Here is a 23777-nt window from a genome sequence, read left to right as displayed (position 1 = left end):
AACTTTTCATTTAGACACTAAAGAATCATATTAACTTGTACAAAAATTTCATTCTATGACCCCTTTAAATGTGTTTAAAGGCTTGCCAGTTTGAACATTAATCATATATGCGCCGTCTCTGTGTGTGTATCAGCGCAAATAAGAACGGCGATTAACCTGCCTGTATAAACTGTGTAAAACATGCAATTACAATAGTAATTGTGAGCATCCATGAACAAAGATAACTGCTCCTGCATCTTTCCGTGTGCCTGCAAACTGCACTTGACTAAGTCACGCGACTAAAACCGAAATAACCGACATGGGAAAATGACGTCGGTTAGAGGTTCTAAATTTCGGTTTCGATTACTTTTCGATTAATCGTCCAGCCCTACTCTGAAGTACCATATAAATACCACAATTATGATGATCTATTGCCAGAAGTACCCACTTTTTGGCGCGTTCACACTGCAGGAACTGGGAATGATTTTAGTTATAGGAACGCCTTTTGGGGGACTAAATTAGCTCCTCCCTTCAGAGTAGGCTGTATATGGAGTCGCTGGCTGAACGTCTGATGCATATGGCACACTTAACTGGAAACACTTCAGGATTTTCAAAGTCGTCCTCTGATTGGTTGAATTCTAAAGGATGCCCTGGAGATGTGCGTGTCACGTTCTTTAACGGCCCGCCTTCTCAAGTCCATGCACTTCTCAACCTGCAGTTGTTGACGTTGTTGAATGCTGCGCTTAAAAGACGTTGCTGGAGGTCGGCTTACGTCACTTCAGAGTTCCTACTGGTGGTGCGAATGCAACCAGGAAAATGTCCCTAGTATATTTCCTTTAACAGAGTTTTTATAATTACCCAGTGTGCAATGTGAAAGCCCCTATTTAGTACCGTGGTATATGTCAAAGTGCCATTATACCATCACTTTACTCCACAGTACTGGCACTGTGTCAGAATGAGACAATGGGTGAAAATGAAACACCCTCAATTGGACTGAATCAAACAAAGCTCTTCAATTTAAAAGAATGAAATTACAGAAAACATGTAGTACATTTTATATTATAGACATGCAGTGACACTGATGAGGCATCATCAAGAATAAAAAGAGAGAGAAATCGATGGACAGAGAGTGCGAGAGAGAGAAAGAGAGAGACTGCAATTATAATCAGACTGACCGTCAGGTGGCCTGATGTCTAATCACACATCCATTCATGCTCCACCCGCTCACTAACCTGTTTTCTGCTCTCCGTTTCCCCAGTACTGCAGTACTAGCTCATATTCTTTCACCCTGCCTGTTCGTTCTTCTCATCATCACCTGTTTGATTCATGCTGTCGCCTTCGATCATGTCTCTAAATGTCCACTTGCATTAAAGCAAAATATATATTGAGTCAAAGGACTTGCCTCCTCGTAACACCATCTTTCTCAACCCGTTTTGTAATGGAACCATGGGAGCATTTCTGCATTCAGTACCACTTGATTACCCTCAGCCCACATGCCTGTCCATTTAATTACCCACATATGCCTTTCTCTGACATCCAGCGACTCATAAGCCATCTTCTTACTGCAAAGGAGGCACGGACGATGAATCTGAAGTGGCATGTATGATATAAAAATTGCATTTGCACAGAGCCGTATGTTAATGTATTTACCCAGAAATCACAATCGTGGAAAACCATCAATTTGTTTGAAATGCTATTTCTGCAATGTATAGTTTGCATACTGTGCACGGTATGCAGATTTGAGAATGGCTGGATTACTACATTTGTTAAAATGTAAAGCAGAGCACATGCATTGGGTACTGTATCCCACGCTGCAATGCACTTGACTTGACCTTTCATTTTACAAGTACTTATGTAATGTGATTTTATATAATTCTTGGCTTATTATTTGATTGAACTGTGAAATTTTTACACAAAATTGGATTAAAAGTGCTAATTATGATCTCATTTGAATTGAATTAGTATTTTTATATTTTAGAGCAATTGATAATACATTTATTATTATTACATTATTAATTTAATCAATTTTTGAAAGAATTATCTTATCCTCACCCAGGCTGCATTTATTTGACCAAAGATATAGTAAAACAGAAATATTTTGAAATATTATTACAATTTTAAACAATTTTTTCCATTTTAATAATTAAAATCCTAATTTTATAATGTAATTTATTCCTCTGATGGCAAAGCTGAATTTTCCAGTCTTCAGTGTGCTTCAATTGTGCTGCTTCATATTTTTGTGGAAACTGTGATATACTTTTTTCAGAATTCATCTATACAGATGAATAGAATGTTCAAAAGAACAGTGTTTATTAAAAAAAAAAAATCTAACTGACCCAAAAGAATTTAATGGTATTTATCATTTTATTTAATACATAAAAAATTGTGAAGGACCACTTCATTTCCCAATTCCCATAATATTTTAATATGTACCAATATCTTAAAAAGCCTACATTAATCATGCTTACAAAAAGAAAACCTTAATATAACCCCGACAGGTTTTTTTGTTTTCTCCCATTTTTGCTAATTGTTTTGTTAATTGTTCAGCTAAAAATGAATTCATTATGAATTGATAAAGAGTTGAATATTACGTTGCGGAATAGTTACAATGTAAAGATCTCTGTGCCTGTTTATTTCCAGTATAGTTTATATGTTGGTACAGTGCTTTGCTTCAGTTTTTCTCTGTCACACACACACACACACACACACACACACACACACACACACACACACACACACACATTCTTCATAATTGCATGAACCGAGTGTTTTGAACCAAGAGGATGTTTGTGTTCAAACCATCTTGATTCTCAGAGGAGTAAATGCCTCCAGCTATTAAAACAGAAATGCCACTAACAGTCCTTGTCTCCAACGTCCTAATTATAAACACACACACACACACACACACACACACACACACACACACACATATATATAAACACTCAGAACGGCACAAGCATCCTCACAGTCCTGATTAGCAAATCCCTAATTGCGCCCTTCACACACATGCACACACACAGACTTAAAGTTTCCCTGATGACCCACTTTGATATACATTACCCACAACCCTGTGTCACCTTCCCATGTCTTCTCAAAGTTTGAAAAGTAATAACAAATCTGTGCAGTTGACTAATATTAATCGAATAATAAATGAATAATGAGTATTCCTGATGAGCATGGAAATCTTAAGAAATACTCAAGAGTTCTGTTCAAAGTTGAAGCAGCACTTGAGCAAGACATTATGGGTTGAGCAGACGTGTCTACTCAACAGATTGGGATGTATTCTTTTGACTGTATTCATGAAAGCATTTTCTTTCACAGGTTACCTATAGTAGCAAGTTCTCTCTCTGATTTTCTCAAAAGAAGCCTTAAAATGCATCACTTATGGTTTCTGTTGGTACATGGGAATGATGTATCTCTTTTCTTGCAGGCTGAAGCCATACACCTCTTACAAATTTAGAATGATGGCCACAAATGATGTGGGAGACAGCGCCTTCAGCAAAGAAACTGAGCCAGTTACCACTCTGCAGGATGGTAATACTAGATTCTGTGTGTTCTGCAAAGTGAATTATAATTTTTTTAGAGTGCTTTTTGGATCTGAGTATTTGTGAGAAAATCTGAGTTGTGAATTATTATTTTTTGAGAGCTGTTTGGTGAATAGATAGATAGATAGATAGATAGATAGACAGACAGACAGACAGACAGACAGACAGACAGACAGACAGACAGACAGACAGACAGACAGACAGACAGACAGACAGACAGACAGACAGACAGACAGACAGACAGACAGACAGACAGACAGACAGATAGATAGATAGATAGATAGATAGATAGATAGATAGATAGATAGATAGATAGATAGATAGATAGATAGATAGATAGATAGATAGATAGATAGATAGATAGATAGATAGATAGGAAGATAGATAGGAAGATAGACAGACAGACAGACAGACAGACAGACAGACGATAGATAGATAGATAGATAGATAGATAGACAGACAGACAGACAGACAGACAGACAGAAAGAAAGAAAGACAGACAGACAAACAGACAAATTCATTCATTGATTCATTGATTGATTGATGTTTGTCTGTGTTTGTTTAGTGCCAGATGAAGCGCCCGTCATTTTGAACGTCAAACCTTCAACCACAACATCTGTGATTGTCCAGTGGCAGGTAAAACTAGCGACTGCTTTCAAAAACATAAAAACGTCCCAAACTTTTGATATAGTATAACTATATTTATTATCAATATTTCTCTATACTATACTCCCAATTTATTTTTTCACTGACCTTATTTTCTACGCATTATGGGACTCCCTTATCGGCCAGTGTCTAAATAAGGTATCTTAGCAGGCAGCGTAACGCTGGAACAGTCTTCATGTGGAGAGAACGCCTGTGATGGCTTAAAATGCTCACTAAGTTGTGGAACAGAGCTTTAGAATGAGTAGGTGTCACAAGAACTTTTCCTGTCTTTCCATTTAACTGAAGGTTCAGGGGTTCAAATTGTCCAACACCGTTTAATAGCAGACTTGTGTGCAAAGTATTCAGCTGGCCCTCTCAATGTTAATTATGTTTGGCAAGCAGGTTCTTAGCCTTACTCTTTACCCTCTAATTAGTCAGCAGTCATTTCACGTACCTCCTCAATCTATTCACACACATACGGATACATTTACAAAGCTGGCCTGTTTTGACCCCGTCTTAATTAACTTTGCCTATAACACTGATCACATACTAAATAAGACACGTCCATAATAGAATAGGAGAGTGAGAACGCATGTTAGAGAGAGTCAGAGTAAGAACAACCAGATCAGGCCTTTACTGACCTGTGGTCTCAGCTAACTTGTCCTCTGTTGATCTGTGCTATCTCCTGGGCTGACGTGCATTGTGCGGTAATTACTTTCTGTCACGTCTCTAACTGCTAATTAGCTGGCAGCAGGCAGCATAGGCGCTGTCTTCAACATTCTTTCATTAAGTAGCATCACAGGTCATATGCTGAAAAGTCAGGTGAATATTTCCTAGCCTGAGTTAAATAGAGTAATTAGATGGCAGTTTGGCACTCGGAGACTGACTGAAAGTCGATATGTCTGTCTGCAGCCGCCTGCTGAGGGAACTGTCAATGGGATTCTTGTGGGATATCGCGTGTATTACCGTGAACTTCCACGTGAGAACAACCCAGACGAGCCCAAGACGACAACCAACCAATCAACAATCAGTCCTGAGATCAGAGGTTAGTCTGTCTGTCTATCTATCTATCTATCTATCTATCTATCTATCTATCTATCTATCTATCTATCTATCTATCTATCTATCTATCTATCTATCTATCTATCTATCTATCTATCTATCTATCTATCTATCTATCTATCTGTCTGTCTGTCTGTCTGTCTGTCTGTCTGTCTGTCTGTCTGTCTGTCTGTCTGTCTGTATGTCTGTCTGTCTGTCTGTCTGTCTATCTATCTATTGTTCTATCTATCTATTGTTCTATCTATCGATCTGTCTCTGTCATTCTATCTATCTATTGATCTGTTTTTCATCCAATCTATCTATTGATCTGTCTGTCGTTCTATCTGTCTGTCTGTCATTCTATCAGTCTGTTTGTCATCCTATCTATCTATTGATCTGTCTGTCATCATATCTATCTATCTATCTATCTATCTATCTATCTATCTATCTATCTATCTATCTATCTATCTATCTATCTATCTATCTATCTATCTATCTATCTATCTATCTATCTATCTATCTATCTATCTATCTATCTATCTATCTATCGATCTGTCTCTGTCGTTCAATCTGTCTATTGATCTGTCTGTCATCCTATCTATCAATCTGTCTGTCTGTTGTTCTATCTGTCTGTCTGTCTGTCTGTCATTCTATCTATCAATCTGTCTGTCTATCGTTCTATCTATCAGTCTGTTTGTCATTCTATCTTATCTATTGATCTGTCTGTCATCCTATCCATTTATCTATCGATCTGTCTGTCTGTCATTCTATCTATCTATTGATATGTCTGTCATTCTATCTATCTATCTATCTATCTATCTATCTATCTATCTATCTATCTATCTATCTATCTATCTATCTATCTATCTATCTATCTATCTATCTATCTATCTATCTATCTATCTATCTATCTATCTATCTATCTATCTATCTATCTATCTATCTATCTATCTATCTATCTATCTATCTATCTATCTATCTATCTATCTATCTATCATTCTATCTATCGTTCTATCGTTCTATCTATCTATCGTTCTATCTATCTATCGTTCTATCTATCTATCTATCTATCTATCTATCTATCTATCTATCTATCTATCTATCTATCTATCTATCTATCTATCTATCTATCTATCTATCTATCGTTCTATCTATCGTTCTATCTATCAGTCTGTCTGTCATCCTATCAATCTATCTATCTATCTATCTATCTATCTATCTATCTATCTATCTATCTATCTATCTATCTATCTATCTATCTATCTATCTATCTATCTATCTATCTATCTATCTATCTATCTATCTATCTATCTATCTATCTATCTATCTATCTATCTATCTATCTATCTATCTATTGATCTATTGATCTATCTATCTATCTATCTATCTATCTATCTATCTATCTATCTATCTATCTATCTATCTATCTATCTATCTATCTATCTATCTATCTATCTATCTATCTATCTATCTATCTATCTATCTATCTATCTATCTATCATCTTTGTCATTCTAGCTATCTATCAGTCTGTCTTTCTATCTTTTGATACATCTGTTTTTTATCTCTCTCTCTCTCTCTCTCTCTCTCTCTCTCTCTCTCTCTCTTCCATTAAATGCTTGAATTCTGGTCTAAAACTGAAATTATATTTTTGAATTGTATTTTTTTTTCATGTGAAATTTCTTGCTTTCATAATGATAATGCTAATAAAAACAAATGTGATAAATATGTTTTGTTATTGTTGTGCTACTTTTGTTCCAGATGACTGATGATTCTAAAATCCATATTAAGCAGTGTCCCTTGTGTAATTTATCTCTTATTCTCTCTCTCTCTCTCTGGGTTTATTTCACTACTCAAACAGCTAAGAGCACTTTTAAGACAGTGAGCAGCCCTTCATTAACGGAATTTGAATTAACGCGTAAGTATTTTTTGATATTATTTTAATTGCTGAGTTGTTTCAATAGTTGTAATCTTTGAAGTGTTAACAGAGTCACATTCAAGCCCGAAGGCTTTCAAACTCCCTGTTCTATCCTCTGATCTCCTCTACCTCTATAACAAACACTTCCCCTAGTCTTTACGCTTTGTTGTTTAGCCTCTGGTCCTGTCATGATCTGCTGTGAGGAAGGGGAAAAATGTAAATCTATTTTGTTCTCCGCCTCATTTCCACACCCTTCATCTCATATCCACGTCCCTCTTCCGTCGCCTCATTTTAAATCTTTTTAAATTCTTTCTCATTCTTTCTCTGCGTTTCTCTAAACTAGTACTTCAGCACTCTTCACACTTTTAAGCTTCCATCTTATTTTTCTTATTTTTTAATGGTGTTTTTCAGAGCTCAGCAAGTACAGACGATACACGATTGTTATGACAGCATTTAATGTTGTTGGAGAAAGTCCTTCAAGTGCACCTGTAGAGGTTTTTGTTGGAGAAGCAGGTATGTGTTTATGCCTTATTAGGATAAATCCTATGTCTAAAACTTGAACCGCAAACTTGCAATAAGTTCATGGTAAACACAAAGTGCTTTTTTGAAATGTAGTTGTTGTTTGCTGATATCTTCTCATCTGACCCACAATTAAACACTACATTCGATATTTGGTCTGGTCTGAGCAGGCAATGCTAATGAGAAGTACATTCACACATGAGTGAGATGAATATTATATGCAATTATTCCTCAAAGTCACCTGTTTTATCTGGTTATCAGCTGTATGGGAAAGAAAAGAGGGACTTGAATCACCTATTGTGGACCAATTAGCTGCACAAACTATTAGACAACGCAGAGCGGATCCATTTGCATGACCTATTGATACACGCCATAGACCAGTTTCCACTTTGCAGCGCAAATCAATTTAGCCAGAGACTGCCTGGCAGGTTATTTATATTAGTTGGTTATATCTTCACTGAAGGTATACATACATCACAAATGTTTTATAATATTGGATCTGTGCCTCACTGTGTAAATGTAGACAGAAGTTGCTGTATTTATATACTCCCCATATGCAAGCTCTTTCACGAATGCTGTATACAAGTCAAATAGAGTAGATATGACCTTCTTTCAGTCTATAGGCTGTGTTTGTGTGTCCATGTCAAAGCTAATTTAACTATAAACTCATCTATGTAGAGCATTATGAAAGGCCATTACCTAAGCTAATTTAAAAAATGAGCCATGTGCACAAATCAGATTAGTGTGCACATCTGACCTCTCCGAAAGTTCCGAAAGAGTGGGACGGCACATCATTAAATACAACGTCCCTCTGGCATGACTTTAACACACAAAGACAACAAGGCTATCTTAATTACATATCTCTCTTTATAGGAGTGTAGAATGAGCTGAAATGGGAATTTGACACATACAGCCCAAAGTCAGACACAGAATAAGACATGAAGCCCTACTAAACAATAGATCTATAAAATATATGTCTGTATGGACTGGGGAAGGAGTGTGATTATACAAAGAAATTTTGTATATTTTTATATACAGTATAGGTCTACACTATATTGCCAAAAGTAATGGGACACCCCTCGAAATCATAGAATTCAGGTGTTCCGATCACTTCCATCTCACCATGGCAAATCAAGCACCTAGCCATGCAGACGCTTCTACAAACATTTGTGAAAGAATGGGTCGCTCTCAGGAGCTCAGTGAATTCAAGCATGGTACCGTGATAGGTTGCCACCTGTGCAAATAAGTGCATTCATGAAAGTGGAAGCAATTGGGATCAACAGCAACTCAGGCACGAAGTGGTAGACCACATAAAATCACAGAGCGGGGTCAGCACATGCTAAGGCGCACAGTGCGCAGAAGTGGCCAATAGCTACAGACCTCCAAACTTTGTGTGGCCTTCAGATTAGCTCAAGAACAGTGCATAGGAATGCAAGGAATGGGTTTCCATGGCCGAGCAGCTGCATTCAAGCCTTACATCACCAAGTGCAATGCAAAGCGTCGGATGCAGTGGTGTAAAGCACGCCGCCACTGGACTCTAGAGAAGTGGAGACGTGTTCTCTGGAGTGACGAATCACGCTTCTCTGTTTGGCAATCCGATGGACGAGTCTGGATTTGGCGGTTGCCAGAAGAACGGTTCTTGCCTGACTGCATTGTGCCAAGTGTAAGGTTTGGTGGAGGGGGGATTATGGTGTGAGGTTGTTTTTCAGGGGTTGGGCTTGGCCCCTTAGTTCCAGTGAAAGGAACTCTTAATACTTCAGCGTATTAAGACAATTTTGACAATTACATGCGCCCAACTTTGTGGGACCAGGTCGGGGATGGCCCCTTCCTGTTCCAACATGACTGCGCACCAGTGCACAAAGCAAGGTCCATAAAGACATGGATGAGCGAGTTTGGTGTGGAGGAACTTGACTGGCCTGCACAGAGTCCTGACCTCAACCCGATAGAACACCTTTGGGATGAATTAGAGCGGAGACTGCAAGCCAGGCCTTCTCGTCCAACATCAGTGCCTGACCACACAAATGTGCTTCTAGAAGAATGGTCAAAAATTCTCATAAACACACTCCTAAACCTTGTGGAAAGCCTTCCCAGAAGAGTTGAAGCTGTTGTAGCAGCAAAGGGATAAACCCTACGGATTAAGAATGGGATGTCATTAAAGTTCATGTGCATGTAAAGGCAGGCGTCCCAAAACTTTTGGCAATATAGTGTATACGTTATATTGTTTATAGCCATGCTACCCAAGGCTGCATGTATTTGAATACTGTAAAAACTGTAATATTATGAAATATTTTTTGAACTAACTGTAAATGTAATTTGTTCCTCCAGCCTTTGATCTTTGTAAACAGGCCAGCTGTCACGATCAAAGACATTAGAATTTACACATTTTAGTGTGTCAATAAATCACTAAATCTCTGTTTCCTTTCAGTTTAGTCACTGTCCATTTTGCCGCAGAGAAATGTCATCTATATGAGACAGTCTAGGAAGTAAATGGTTTTCCCACTGTGGTAGTCTAGACACATGCACGTTTGATTTGTTTGTTGCTCAATTTAAAATCATAATGTGTGTGTTCACAGCTCCTTCAGTGGCTCCTCAGAATATTCAGGTGAAATCCGTGTCCTCCAGTCAACTGGACGTAGAGTGGCAGCCTCCACCCGTCGAGACACAAAATGGAAATATTCAGGGATACAAGGTGACAATAACTTTTTTTTACCCACATTCATGCACAAATACAATCATAATTAGTTTAAAAAAAAGGCACAAGATCAAAGATGTATGTCTGTCCCACAAAAATGAATAAATACTGCAGTCATTCACAAGAATCCATCCTGTAATTTGGGTATTATAAGTATAATTGGTTATTATTATATTCAATGTTTTTAATTGTCAAATGCATATTTTCACCCCTAGAAATGACCTACAATTCCCATGCACATTATGTGTTTGCACATTGCACACTATGTGCCAAAAGTTGAAATGCATGAATACGTAATGCACAATTGTTTAGTCAGTTGTGAGCCCTGAATTTTATGAAAAGTATTTCCAAAATCATTCAGGCAGTCCATCTGTTTACCGGCATAAATAAACTGTCGTTCATCTGCAGTCTGTCTTCCCTTATCTCACTGTCATCTGTTGATTTCACCGCATTAGCTTCCACCGTTGTTTTCCTATTTACGCCATCTGTACATCTGTCTCTCACAGACATTTGAACGGGAATTGGTTATGAATCCTTCTGTTCTGTCCACAAACACACAAAGTATCAATTCACATTTCATATTCCATTCCTTTTTCAGTGTGTGTTTGTGTATTTAAAGAATTAGTTCACCCAAAAATGAAAAATTTGTAATCATTTTCTTGCCCTAATGTCATTCAAAATCCGGATGATTTTCTTGGCCTTGGAACACAAAAGGAGACATTCTTAAAAATGTACTTAGTTGCCCAATGAAAGATGAATGTAGCATTCAAGCTTCCAAAATATAGTGCATACTTTATATTATAAAAATAAGGTACAATATGTAACGTTTGGCCTTTAAAAAACTGCTTGCATTTTGCGGAAGAACATTATTTTGGTTGTGCTTCGCGTCTGCGTGACTGTGCGCATGAATATGACACTTCACAATAGATAATGCTTTACAATGAACTCTGTTAGAGAGCTACACATGGCAATGTTTCTGCTCAATAAAATACCTTACTACATTTCAAATCCCTCATTTCCGAAAAGCCATGCCAATGTTGATTCTCGTTTTATTACGAGCTCTGTCGCATTCTCTTTTTGCCGACAGACTCTTCTCTGTTCGGCGTTTGTTTAAAACGGGTGATTCCCCGGAGGTTCGAGATTTTGCTGTTCCATGTCAACCTTTCTCACTCTTTATGACTCCCACACCATACATCCGTCAAAGTAGCCAGAGCAATTTTTTTTCTATTTACGGATATGACGAGACACACACAGACATCCCGACAGGTCTAAAGTATGAACACTTATAACAGGCTTGAATCGGGGTAAGACAAAAGCACATTTTGGAAGAAGGATTGAGGATGTATTGAGGACTTAAATCTTGTAAACTTTTAACCAAAAAAAGTGTATAAAAATGTTTCTACTGTATTTTTATTCAAATAAATGCAGCTTTGGTTAGCATAAAACACCTCTTTAATGACTTTTATGAAGAAGTCATAAATCTCCAGTCTTCAAAATGTAAGTTTTTAGAGTTTGGACGTTTTCATTTTCAGGTGAATATTCCTTTAAGTTTGTATGTGTCATTCACTTCTTCCCACAGATCCATTACTGGGAAAAGGACAGGCAGAATGAGACGGAGAAGGAACTCGTTTTGTTTGTTCCAGATACATCCGTGCACCTGAAGAACCTGACATCCTACACCACTTACCATGTGCAACTGTCTGCGTTTAACACGGCGGGGGACGGGCCGCTCAGTGCAGCCCGTAAAGGACGCACCCTGCAGGCTGGTGAGTCCCGCTAAGATCCTGTTACGCTCATCCAGATGCATGCGCACCAGCCAGCCAACCAACCAACCGAGACGTCCAAAACATTGTTAGACGTGTCATTCCTTTGGCATTACTGCTTCCGTTAAGAAAGTAAATGTGCCTGCTTGTTTCTATAACACTATTTAAGAGTCTACATTTGGCAAATAGAAACAAGTTTTATTGAACCTTTGATTGACATTTGCTTTAACGCAGATTAAATGTATTCAGGCATACTGTGACAATTTGAATTAAAGTAATGTTCTGGGCTCAAGTTCTATCGACTCACTGGTGGCATTATTTTTTTGCTAAAATTGTTTTCAGTGATAATTAATGTAATGTACTTAAGGAAAATCTAAAGAGCAAGACATTGTGGTTTAAAAGTAGAAATGTATTGCTCATATTTTTGTAAGAGCACTTAAAGTGCCCCTATTATACAATTTTAAAGGTTCCTAATTTTGTTTTAGAGGACACCTACAATAGATTTTCATGCATATTTTCATAATATGCTTTGCACATCACCTAATTTTTCAAAGAGTCTGAAATGATTTGTGCGGAGATTCAGTCTCTCTAAACCCCTCCTTTCTGCGAGCCTGTTCTTCTCTGATTGGTCAGATGGCCCTGTATGTTGTGATTGGTCTAGCGCTTACAGCGTGTGTTGGGAGCGAAATACCCACTACCATATCTGAATTTCCTCAGTGCTTGTATACACACAGTGATACGAACAGTAACGATGATGTCGTCCTCATCCTTTTGAAGGTCATGCAAAGTGTATTCGTTGCGCTGAAAACAGTGTCTTCATGACATGTTGACAACACGTACCAAACTCTTCCAGTCTTAGCTACAACTACCGCGTTTGAGGAGCGGGTCAAAGCAGAAGTTGTTCGTGGATAGCCAATGAAGACCATAGGCAGGCATTATGCAAATGTGTTACATTGTTACGTGGGTATATAACAGGAAGTGAGACTGGAATTGCTTATGACTCATTTGGCAATTCTTTCTTTTTGGAGACAATAACTTTATTTGTTGTGCACTTTGATCTTTAGAACTTTTATCTTCACAAACAGCTGTATTACACACTACATGAAAGGTTATACTCGAAAATGTACAGACGTAATTCGTACATTTTTCATTCAAATTGTGATGCTGATAATATTATTTATATTTATGCGTTTTATTTTAAATTTAAACTAAAAGTGTATTCAGTTTGACTTTTGGATTCCACCATATGTATTTTTGTTGTTTTTACACTACCGTTCGAAAAGGTTGGTTGGTTTTGAAAGAAATTTCTTATGCTCACCAAGGCTGCATGTGTTTGAGCAAAAATACATTAAAACATTAATATTGTGAAATATTATTACAATTTAAAATAACCGTTCTATTTTTATATAATTTCTTCAGTCAGTGTCACATGATCCTTCAGAAATCATTCCAATATGGTACTATTTTTGTGGAACTGACCCCAAATATTTTGATCAGTAGTGTATTTGTATTATTTGTATATTTTTTTGTTTTGTTTTTATGGAAATCAGTGTAAAAAAAGTGTATACAAGAATGTTTTTGAGATTTAGGTTTTACTAACATCTCTTTCTCTCTCAAGCTCCTGGACCACCCAGTCATGTGGTGTTTTCGGAGGTGACGGGAAGCTCAGTGAATGTGTCATGGGGAGTTCCTCTGCAGCCCAATGGAGTGGTGGAAGGCTACAGAGTGCTCTATGAGCCCACCGCACCAGTTCATGGTGAGCAGGATGGAGAGAAAGCAGCACTGCTGTCACTCTATTTAATCCTTATTGAAACTGTAATAAAGTCTTGAATTAAAATGTTTTTGTTTTGAGTTCAGATATATACACTTACCTAAAGGATTATTAGGAACACCTGTTCAATTTCTCATTAATGCAATTATCTAATCAACCAATCACATGGCAGTTGCTTCAATGCATTTAGGGGTATGGTCCTGGTCAAGACAGTCTCCTGAACTCTAAACTGAATGTCAGAATGGGAAAGAAAGGTGATTTAAGCAATTTTTAGCGTGGCATGGTTGTTGGTGCCAGACGGGCCGGTCTGAGTATTTCACAATCTGCTCAGTTACTGGGATTTTCACGCACAACCATTACTAGTAGGGGTGTAACGATTCGTTTTAACAACGATACGATTCGTATCACGATTTGAGGTTGTCGATATGATTCAAGGACGATATTGGTTCATTTAGAACGATACGATCCGAAACGATTCAGTGACTTGAAATCGATTCAGTAACTTTTTAGCCAAAAATTGTGTGTCTGAAATAAATATCTGGATACTGGTCAGTGCAGGTGACGTTTCCTAGATTCCTGTTGTTTCTTGTAAGGGAATCCGGTATATCAATTAATTATGGATATAAACAAACAAGTAAACAACAATTAATGGCAAATGCATTCAAATTTTATTTGAATAAAGTGCAACCAACAGTTTAGGTTGAATTAACAGGAAGTTAACCTTTTCTGCTCTCATTTTCAATATTCAATACATTTTCAATAAAAGCACAGTAAGTGCAACCAACATTTCAACAGTAGGTTAACCTGCTACTTCTGCTTTTGTTTTCCAACATTACATTATTAATATCAAAAATAAAGTGCAACTAACTTCTCTTCAGGTTTAATTAATAGTAGGTTTACCTGCTACTTTTGGTGTTGTTTTTCAACATTAAAATAATACAAATACAATATTAATATCAAAAATAAAGTGCAACCAACATTTCTTCAGGTTGAATAAACTGGCTGAACCTGCTACTACTCTCAGTTTAATAGACAAACAATATTTAACAAAAGATAAAATGTAACCAACTACTCTTCAATGACTCAACAGATTTCTTTTTCAAAAATATCAACATGATCTGACCGCAGAAGACTTCTCTGTGCGTTCACTATGTCGCCAGCTGTACTAAAAACTCCTGTGCCAGGAATGCACAGGTAATAAGCAAGGGTTGAAAGTACAGGTAGCTCTTTCTCTTGGTGGCTTGATAATTTCTCGCTCGTTGGCTTCTCCTCTGCCATCCGCCATGCTATGTTTTGTTTTCTCAAGCCCCGTTCACACCGCCAGCGACACGCAGAGACAAAGCGACACGATCCCATTCATTTCAATGAGCGCTGCTGCTGGTGCGTTGCGATGATGTCACAGATAGGCAGACTGAATCGAGTAACGTTTAACGCCTTTATCATTAAAAGTGCTAAGAAAAAACATCCATATAAAGTCTGACGTGCTTAAATCCAATGCGTTATTTCCTATGATCGATACAATCGATTGATTACCTTTTAAAACGATGTTAGATAGATATATGTCGTCCGGAAGGCCAACTTGCCGAGCACAGATCGATGTAGTTAGATCATAGGAAAATAAATCGATACATCGATGTAGTAGATGAATCGTTACACCCCTAATTACTAGGGTTTACAAAGAATTGTGTGTAAAGGGAAAAACATCCAGTATGCGGCAGTCCTGTGGGCGAAAATGCCTTGTTGATGCTAGAGGTCAGAGGAGAATGGGCAGACTGATTCAAGCTGATAGAAGAGCAACTTTGACTGAAATAACCACTCGTTACAACCGAGGTATGCAGCAAAGCATTTGTGAAGCCACAACACGCACGACCTTGAGGCGGATGGGCTACAACAGCAGAAGACCCCACCGGGTACCACTCATCTCCACTACAAATAGGAAAAAGAGGCTACAATTTGCACAAGCTCACCAAAATTGGACAGTTGAAGACTGGAAAAATGTTGCCTGGTCTGATGAGTCTCGATTTCTGTTGAGACATTCAGATGGTAAAGTCAGAATTTGGCGTAAACAGAATGAGAACATGGATCCATCATGCCTTGTTACCACTGTGCAGGCTGGTGGTGGTGGTGTAATGGTGTGGGGGATGTTTTCTTGGCACACTTTAGGCCCCTTAGTGCCAATGTGGCATTGTTTAAATGCCACGGCCTACCTGAGCATTGTTTCTGACCATGTCCATCCCTTTATGACCACCATGTCCCCATCCTCTGATGGCTACTTTCAGCAGGATAATGCACCATGTCACAAAGCTTGAATCATTTCAAATTGGTTTCTTGAACATGACAATGAGTTCACTGTACTAAAATGGCCCCCACAGTCACCAGATCTCAACCCAATAGAGCATCTTTGGGATGTGGTGGAACGGGAGCTTCGTGCCCTGGATGTGCATCCCACAAATCTCCATCAACTGCAAGATGCTATCCTATCAATATGGGCCAACATTTCTAAAGAATGCTTTCAGCACCTTGTTGAATCAATGCCACGTAGAATTAAGGCAGTTCTGAAGGCGAAAGGGGGTCAAACACAGTATTAGTATGGTGTTCCTAATAATCCTTTAGGTGAGTGTATATTATACAATATTCATAAAGACCCTTCATTTGACAGGTGTCAGTAAGACAGTTACAGTGGAGATCAAGGGGAACTGGCAGCGCTGGCTGAAGGTTCGTGACCTGATGAGGGCAGTGACATATCGCTTCAAGGTTCAGGCCAGAACCATTGGTTACGGACCCGAACTGGAAGCCAATATCACTGCAGGGCCAGTGGAAGGTATGAGTAAATGTGAATAATAACTCATAATAAATAAAGAAACATCCCCTGCAGTTACAGACAAAAGAGCCAGAGGCTTTCTTTGGATTAAATTAATTGTTGAATATGAAATGACTGCATTTAACTAGTGCTTTTGTAAAAAACACTTTTCTAAACCCTGGGACCCACTAGAGAGATAGCATTTCATTATTTTAATTCTTAAAATTAGTTTGAGATGGAAATTAAAATAAGGCTGTGTGAACTGCATGGTTTGATTAGTGCACTGTAATGGGAATGTGATTTTACGTCCGGAGGCATATAAGGACGAGCGACACCAGTGTGCCTCGCAGGTGACGCTCATTCTCAATCCCGCACCGGTCTCGCTCGCTCCTCCCACGTCTCTCGCTCGCCACAAATAGTAATGATAAAAATCAATTAATAAAACTACAAAATAGGTGATTAAACTTTAAGATAATGTACATGTTTACAAATGAACATAATCCTTGTATGAAAAATAAATAAATAAATACTAATACAAATCAAATCTTTGACATATCTGTGGTCTGTATTTTTGTTGTTTATACACTACCGTTAAAAAAGGTTGGTGAGATTTTTTTTTAATGGTTTTGAAAGAAATTTCTTATGCTCACCAAGCATAAAAAATATACGTGTTTTTATTTCTGTAGCATTTTTGGTCACTACATAATTCCCATACTCCCATTTGTGTTATTTCATGATACAGGACTTATTTTTCTAAACTATCATTCTTAAAAATGGAAAATACTAAGGATTGAGCAGATAAGTACATTTTAGACTTGTAAAAGACCATAGTTTTACCATGGTACATGTCTATAGAACTATGTCCAAATACTATGGTAATACCATAGTAGCTTTTTCCTTGCAATGTTACTATTTTGGTTGGTGATTGCCACCACCACACACACACACAAACAGTCTATGTCTGTGTTACAGGGAACGAGTAAATTGAATCATGACATTTAGGATCAGCTAGATTATTTAAAAGGTGAAAATATTTGTGGGAAATGAAGTGTGATAACAGTATACTGAATGTGTTGTCAGGTCACAGTAACCAATAAAGAGCATGTTTTGAAGAAGATGTATCCCTACGGCTTCATTGTGACCTTTATGCAGTCTAAACTACTTTAAAATGGCAGAGCTGCCTGTTTTACACTCCTTAGTTGCAAGCTGTAGAGAATATGTTTAAGAATTATTCAGTTATAAAAAAAAATCCATCATTTTCATTCCGTCAGCCTGATACTTGAAGCCTGTATTCAGTCTGAACTGTTATTATTGATAAAAATGGCTAGAACCATTAAGATCTTTGTGTGTTATTGATCGTCCAGAAAGGAATAATGTGCTTTATATTTTATAGGCTCCCCTGGTTCGCCCTTGCAGACCTCAGTCACAAAGTCCGCATCAGCTTTGACGCTTCATTGGTCAGAGGGTGTGGAAGGGGCGGGAGCCGTCACAGGATATGTCATTGAGGCTCGTCCATCAGGTAAGCAGCAATTCTTTGTCCATCTGCTTACTTCAGATCTACCCTTGACTTTCCATTATCAGTTCTTCGTCTCGTGCACTACATGGTCTTGTAATACCAGGTTTATTCTCAATTAACCTTCCTCTTCTCACGTCCACCTCTTCCATCTTTCTTCTCCTCTGTGGCAACCAATTACTCTCCCTCCCGCTTTTGAAATTGTACATTTTCAGATGAAGGATTATGGGACACATTTGTCAAGCATCTGCCTCCTGGAAGCTTCTCGTACACCATCAGTCTGGACCGCCTACGTTCAGGTGTGGCCTATGAATTCCGTGTCATCGCTGTCAATCGCTTTGGCTATGGCGACCCCAGTCCGCCTTCCACCGCTATGTCTGGTAATCTTTCCCATTATATCACACTACTGCGGAATATAATTGTTGCAAATGACAACCCATTGAACAGACTGTACATCTGTCCCACAGCTTTTTTTGTTTATATCAAATTAGATATGGCATTTACCCTGACCAATATCCATTGCATACTATATCAGTTCATTTAAAAAAATAATTTTACTGTTTAAAGTATTAGTCTGGACATAGTACACCATTTCAGTGTAAAGTGTCTGAGAGGATGTTTGAGCTATAGAGCGCTGTAGACTCACTTTCTGGCCTCTGCTGCCATCTAGTGTCGCACTGCTGAAATTTACAGTATAACAGTAATATTGTGGAATATTACATTTAAAATGGTTTTAGACATATTAAATATTACATTTAAATTGTTTACTATTTTAATATATTATAAAATGCAATTTATTCCTAATGATAAAGCAAACTTTTCAGAATCATCACTTTCCAGTCTTCAGAGTCACATGATCCTTCAGAAATCGTTCTATTATGCTGATTTGCATATTATTATCAATGTTGAAAAGAGTTGTTCTCGTTAATATTTTGTGGAAATCATGATTTTTTTTAATTCTTTGATGAATAGAAAGATCAGAAGAACACCATTTATTTGAAATACAGATCGATTTCAACATTATAAATGTCTTTACTGTAACTTTTGATCAATTTAATGCATCCTTGCTGAATGTATGCAGTAGTGGCCAAATTTTGTCTGACCTAGGAAAATGGGCTTCTTCACACTTTATTCAAACTTTTTATTAAATATTTTCTATGCATGTTGTGAAGTTGTGCCTGGAGTGTCAAACTAATTTAGCTACGCATTCGACGTTTCACTTGTATCATTTGTCATGGCGCAATTAAACACACCGAATTGTGCGGACGTCATTTTTGGTGGACATACCAATCTTGCACTATTCCCAGCCTGTAATTCATTGAATCACTATGTAGCAAGTATTAACTATATTATTAGATGTTATTTTGTAGTTTTCTGTGAAAATGGCCAGATGGAAGAAGTTGTCCTCCGCAAACAAGGAGGATATTTTTAAAATGGCTAAATCTGGTCAATCCGGTTTTGGATATTGCTCATGTGCTGGATGTGAATGGTCACAATGTCCACAATATTATTTGAAAGCTCAGTGAGACCACTGCTTTTAAAGACATAGATGAGAACTCCAACCTCCAATTTCATCTTGAACTGTAAGCCAACGGCTATAAGAGGCTGGATTGAGAGGTTGTGTACCAGTAAAGAGACCATTTATTTGTTTTAACTGCTCCAAAAACACCTTGCATTTGCCAAAGATTGGAGCCACATTCTGCAGTCCGACAAGTTACAATTTAACAACCTAGCATTGGATGGTGTATGTTCGTAGGAGACGACTGGAGTGTTTTAATGCCAAATGCTTGCGTGGCACCGTTTAGCATTATGTTTTAGGCGTAACATAACATAAACATAATGGTATTGGGGACGCATGTCTGCAGCAGGTGTTGAAAGAGTATACCAAGTTGCTGGCACTTTAAAAATAGACCAATACTAGGGAATCCTGCTGAACACAATCTAGCCAAATATGGAGGATCTGTTTAGAGATCAAATATGTATTTTCTAACATGATAACGATCCCAAACACACAGTGAATGCAACAAAGTTGCGCACAATGAAAGTGTTCATGCTCAGCATTTTGTCTTCAAGTGGCCACCTCTGACCTTTAAACCAGGGTTAGTTTACCCAAAAATAAAAAATGATCCCATAATTTACTTACCCTCAAACCATCCTAGGTATATGACTTTCTTCTTCCAGCCAAACACAATCGGAGTTATATAAAAAAAAATATCCTTGCTCTTCCAAGCTTTATAATGGGAGTGTAGGGTACCCTAGATTTTGAAGCCCAAAAAAGCACATTCGTCCATCATAAAAGAAATCAATACGGCTTCAGGGGGTTAATAAAGGCCTTCTGAAGCGAAGTGATGTGTTTTTGTAAGAAAAATATCCATATTTATAACTTTATAAACTATAATCACTGGCTTCCGGCAATGGAAGACGCGAACTAGGCGCGAGTCTAGTTCCGGCGGAAGAGAACATGAAGTTTCCATCTAGCTCATTTGAATAAATGATTTATTTAAATTCTCTTTAAATAAATGCTCTTTACTCTTTGCGGTACATTTTACAGCATACATATTGGATTAGCAGTTTAAAAGTTATTAAACATTTTAGAATGATAGTTATTTTTTAGCCGCGGGCGACTGTCTAGGTCTTTAAGGGTTAATATAGCTCCAATTGTGTTTGGCTAAAAGAAGAAAGTCATATACATCTAGGATGGCTTGAGGGTGAGTAAATTATGGGATCCTTTTCATTTTGGGGTGAACTATCCCTTTAAAGCCATTGAAAACCATTGGGAAATTATAAACCTGAATTGTGATAAGACATGCAAGTCTTCCAGTGAAGCTCAACTTTGGAAATAATTTGGATATAAGGATTGGAAAGAAGTTAAGCACAACACATGCATCAAGTTTAGTGAGTCAGTGGCCAGGAGAATGGCTGCTGAAATCAAAAACAAGGGAGAGCCAACAAAATATTAATAACTGATTACATTGTAGTCAGTGTATGCATTTCCTGTGAGCTTTTGTTTTTCAACGCTTTTTTTGCATAATACAATAAACCCATATTTAAATAAATGCTGGAGTTTGCCTTTCTTGACAAATAATTCTAATGATTTTATTTTCTCATTTGAATACACCAAGTTTAGTGTATTCTTTTCCCCAATTTAAGATACTTATCATATTCTAATTGATTAATAGAACCTGAACTGTCATTGAACACAACTATTTTTCAAATATCACTTTTGGCCACTACTGTATATATATATATATATATTGAATACCTCATATATGAAATGTCAACAATAATTGAACAATAATGCATTTTCATTGTCTGTTGTTGTAGCTCTGTCTGAAACCCCTTTCTATGAGGAGTGGTGGTTCCTGATCGTCATGGCGTTGATCAGTCTCATTCTCATTCTGATGGTTGTGTTTGGTTTGCTCATGCTTGGACAGAACAAGAAGTACAGGAGCTGTGGAACAGGTGGGACTTAAAACCCTTGTTATGACAATTATTTTGCTTCCTAGACAGTTTCTGGAAGTCTTAAAGATTACAAGCGTTTGTAGTTGCTCCAACTCAGGCATTTGTGTAACTTTTGGGGATAACTGTAAAATGAAAGGGAATATATTTAATCAGTCAACACATCCCAGTGTTTGTTGACATTACTTGAATGTAATTCTTCCCACAGGAAAGCACATCTCTACTGTAGAAGAGTCTGTAACCCTTGACAACGGTGGCTTCACGGCCCTAGAGCTGAACAGCAGACATTTGAACGTGAAGAGCTCTTTCTTAAAGAAGAATGGAACAAGGTGGGGTTTCATCTGAACTGCTGTTTATAATATGTCAGATTATGGTAAAATAAAGGCTACTATTACAGTACTTGAGGGAAACTGACACCATGCATTGACTAAAAACCACTTTGACACCAGTTGCTGTAAAGTATTTTCAAAAATGGTTCGGAAGAGTGAAGTTAGCTCTGAGAAAACTCAGGACTGATTTATCACCACATACTTTACATTTCTTCTTTGAATACATCTTCAGTTTATTTTTAATATGACTTCTTCATATGGGAAATTTATATTCAGTTAAATATATTTGTTTTTCAGAATATATTCAGTGTTTAGTTGCCAAATTTTTTTTTATTTAATGTTAAAGAGGCTATATTAGAGTAGTCTTGATTTAGTTTTTTGGGGGTCTACTAGAATAGGTGTTAAAAAAACATAATTTTTTACATAATTGCAGCACCTCTCTTCCTAGTGTGTCAGTAACACTCTGTATAGTTCCTGTCTCTATGAAGTCCCTCCTTCCGAAAAGCACAATGTGCTCTGATTGGGCGGCTGGACCAGTGTGTTGTGATTGGTCAACCGATTGGAGCTTGTTTTGGAAATGTCACTCCCTGAAATGCCTCAACTAAGGGTATCATAACCATGAGTTTCAGCATAGTTGAGGCATTTCAGGGAGTTCAGAAACTTACCGTGTGGAGTGAACTTTGTGTTTGAAACATCACAGACTTTTTTAATGCTCAAAAAGCAACAATACACACTAAAGAAATGTAAAACTGCTGTGTTTGGTCCACAGGTCTCCTCCACGGCCCAGTCCAGGTGGGCTTCACTATTCTGATGAAGACATCTGCAACAACTACAATGGGGCTGTTTTAACAGAGAGCACCACCCTCACAGAGAAACCCACTGAGCTGTCTGAGTCAGAGGTAAAATCACCACACCAATAACACATGACCACACACACATAAACAACTGCCATGGGGGTATGATGGAGTTTTAGAGACTCCTATGCTTTAATTATCAGTACATCTTATGAACAATTAAATGTGTTGCTTAAAGGAGTAGTTCACTTCAAAATTAAAATGTCCTGATATTTTACTCACCCCCATCTCATCAAGATGTTCATATCAGTGTTATGTAACACAATATCTCAATGTTTTTTGAGGAAAACATTCCAGGATTTTTCTCCACATCATAGACTTTTATTGCAACCAAAATGTTGAAGGTCCAAATCAATGCCGTTTCAAAGGAAGGGCTTCAGAGGCTCTGCACGATCCCAGATGAGGAATAGGGTCTTATCTAGCGAAACCATCGGTCATAAAAAAAAATACAAATACAAATGTATATACTTTTTAACCTAAATTGCTCATCTTGCACTTTCTCTGCGACGGGCCAAGGATTGTGTAATCACGTCGGAAAGGTCACACTAGACGTAGGCAGAAGTACCGCCCCAAGCGAACGTGCGAGGACTAATACAAACGCCTTTTAACAAAAAACACTCCATCTTCAACTTCAAAATCGTCCGACATGGTTGTTTTACCTTTTTTTTTGCTAAAGGATGTTTGTATTAGTCTTCGCATGAGTGCCTTGTAAACACGGGGGCGGTACTTCTGCCTACGTCTAGCGTGACCTTTCCGATGTGATTACGCAATCATTGGCATGTCGCAGAGCAGCGCAAGATGAGCAATTTAGGTTAAAAAGTATGCATATATTTTTTTTTTTAAATGGCCGATGGTTTCGCTAGATAAGACCCTATTCCTCGTCTGGGATCGCACAGAGCCTCTGAAGCCCTTCGAAGCCCTTTTAAACTGCATTGATTTGGACCTTCAACA

General features: G+C 37.8%; 1 protein-coding gene across 1 annotated transcript in view; it reads left to right on the top strand.

The window, feature by feature from the left end:
• sdk1b (sidekick cell adhesion molecule 1b) overlaps nucleotides 1–23777 on the top strand; it is a gene marked incomplete at its 3' end in the record, with an annotated part of 336422 nt that overhangs the window by 309593 nt on the left and 3052 nt on the right. The window contains exons 32-45 of the mRNA XM_079811264.1: nucleotides 3410–3513; nucleotides 4090–4160; nucleotides 5082–5214; nucleotides 7070–7126; nucleotides 7538–7639; nucleotides 10219–10334; nucleotides 11917–12103; nucleotides 13719–13856; nucleotides 16531–16692; nucleotides 18065–18190; nucleotides 18400–18564; nucleotides 21509–21646; nucleotides 21852–21972; nucleotides 22742–22871. Of these exons, the coding sequence (XP_079667390.1) occupies nucleotides 3410–3513; nucleotides 4090–4160; nucleotides 5082–5214; nucleotides 7070–7126; nucleotides 7538–7639; nucleotides 10219–10334; nucleotides 11917–12103; nucleotides 13719–13856; nucleotides 16531–16692; nucleotides 18065–18190; nucleotides 18400–18564; nucleotides 21509–21646; nucleotides 21852–21972; nucleotides 22742–22871 (1750 nt within the window). The remainder of the gene's footprint in view (nucleotides 1–3409; nucleotides 3514–4089; nucleotides 4161–5081; nucleotides 5215–7069; nucleotides 7127–7537; nucleotides 7640–10218; nucleotides 10335–11916; nucleotides 12104–13718; nucleotides 13857–16530; nucleotides 16693–18064; nucleotides 18191–18399; nucleotides 18565–21508; nucleotides 21647–21851; nucleotides 21973–22741; nucleotides 22872–23777) is intronic.

The sequence above is a fragment of the Gobio gobio genome (assembly GCF_949357685.1).
Source record: "Gobio gobio genome assembly, chromosome: 3".
NCBI lineage: Eukaryota > Metazoa > Chordata > Actinopteri > Cypriniformes > Gobionidae > Gobio > Gobio gobio.
Note: the sequence above shows the minus strand (reverse complement) of the source record. Positions and strands in the feature narration are given on the sequence as shown.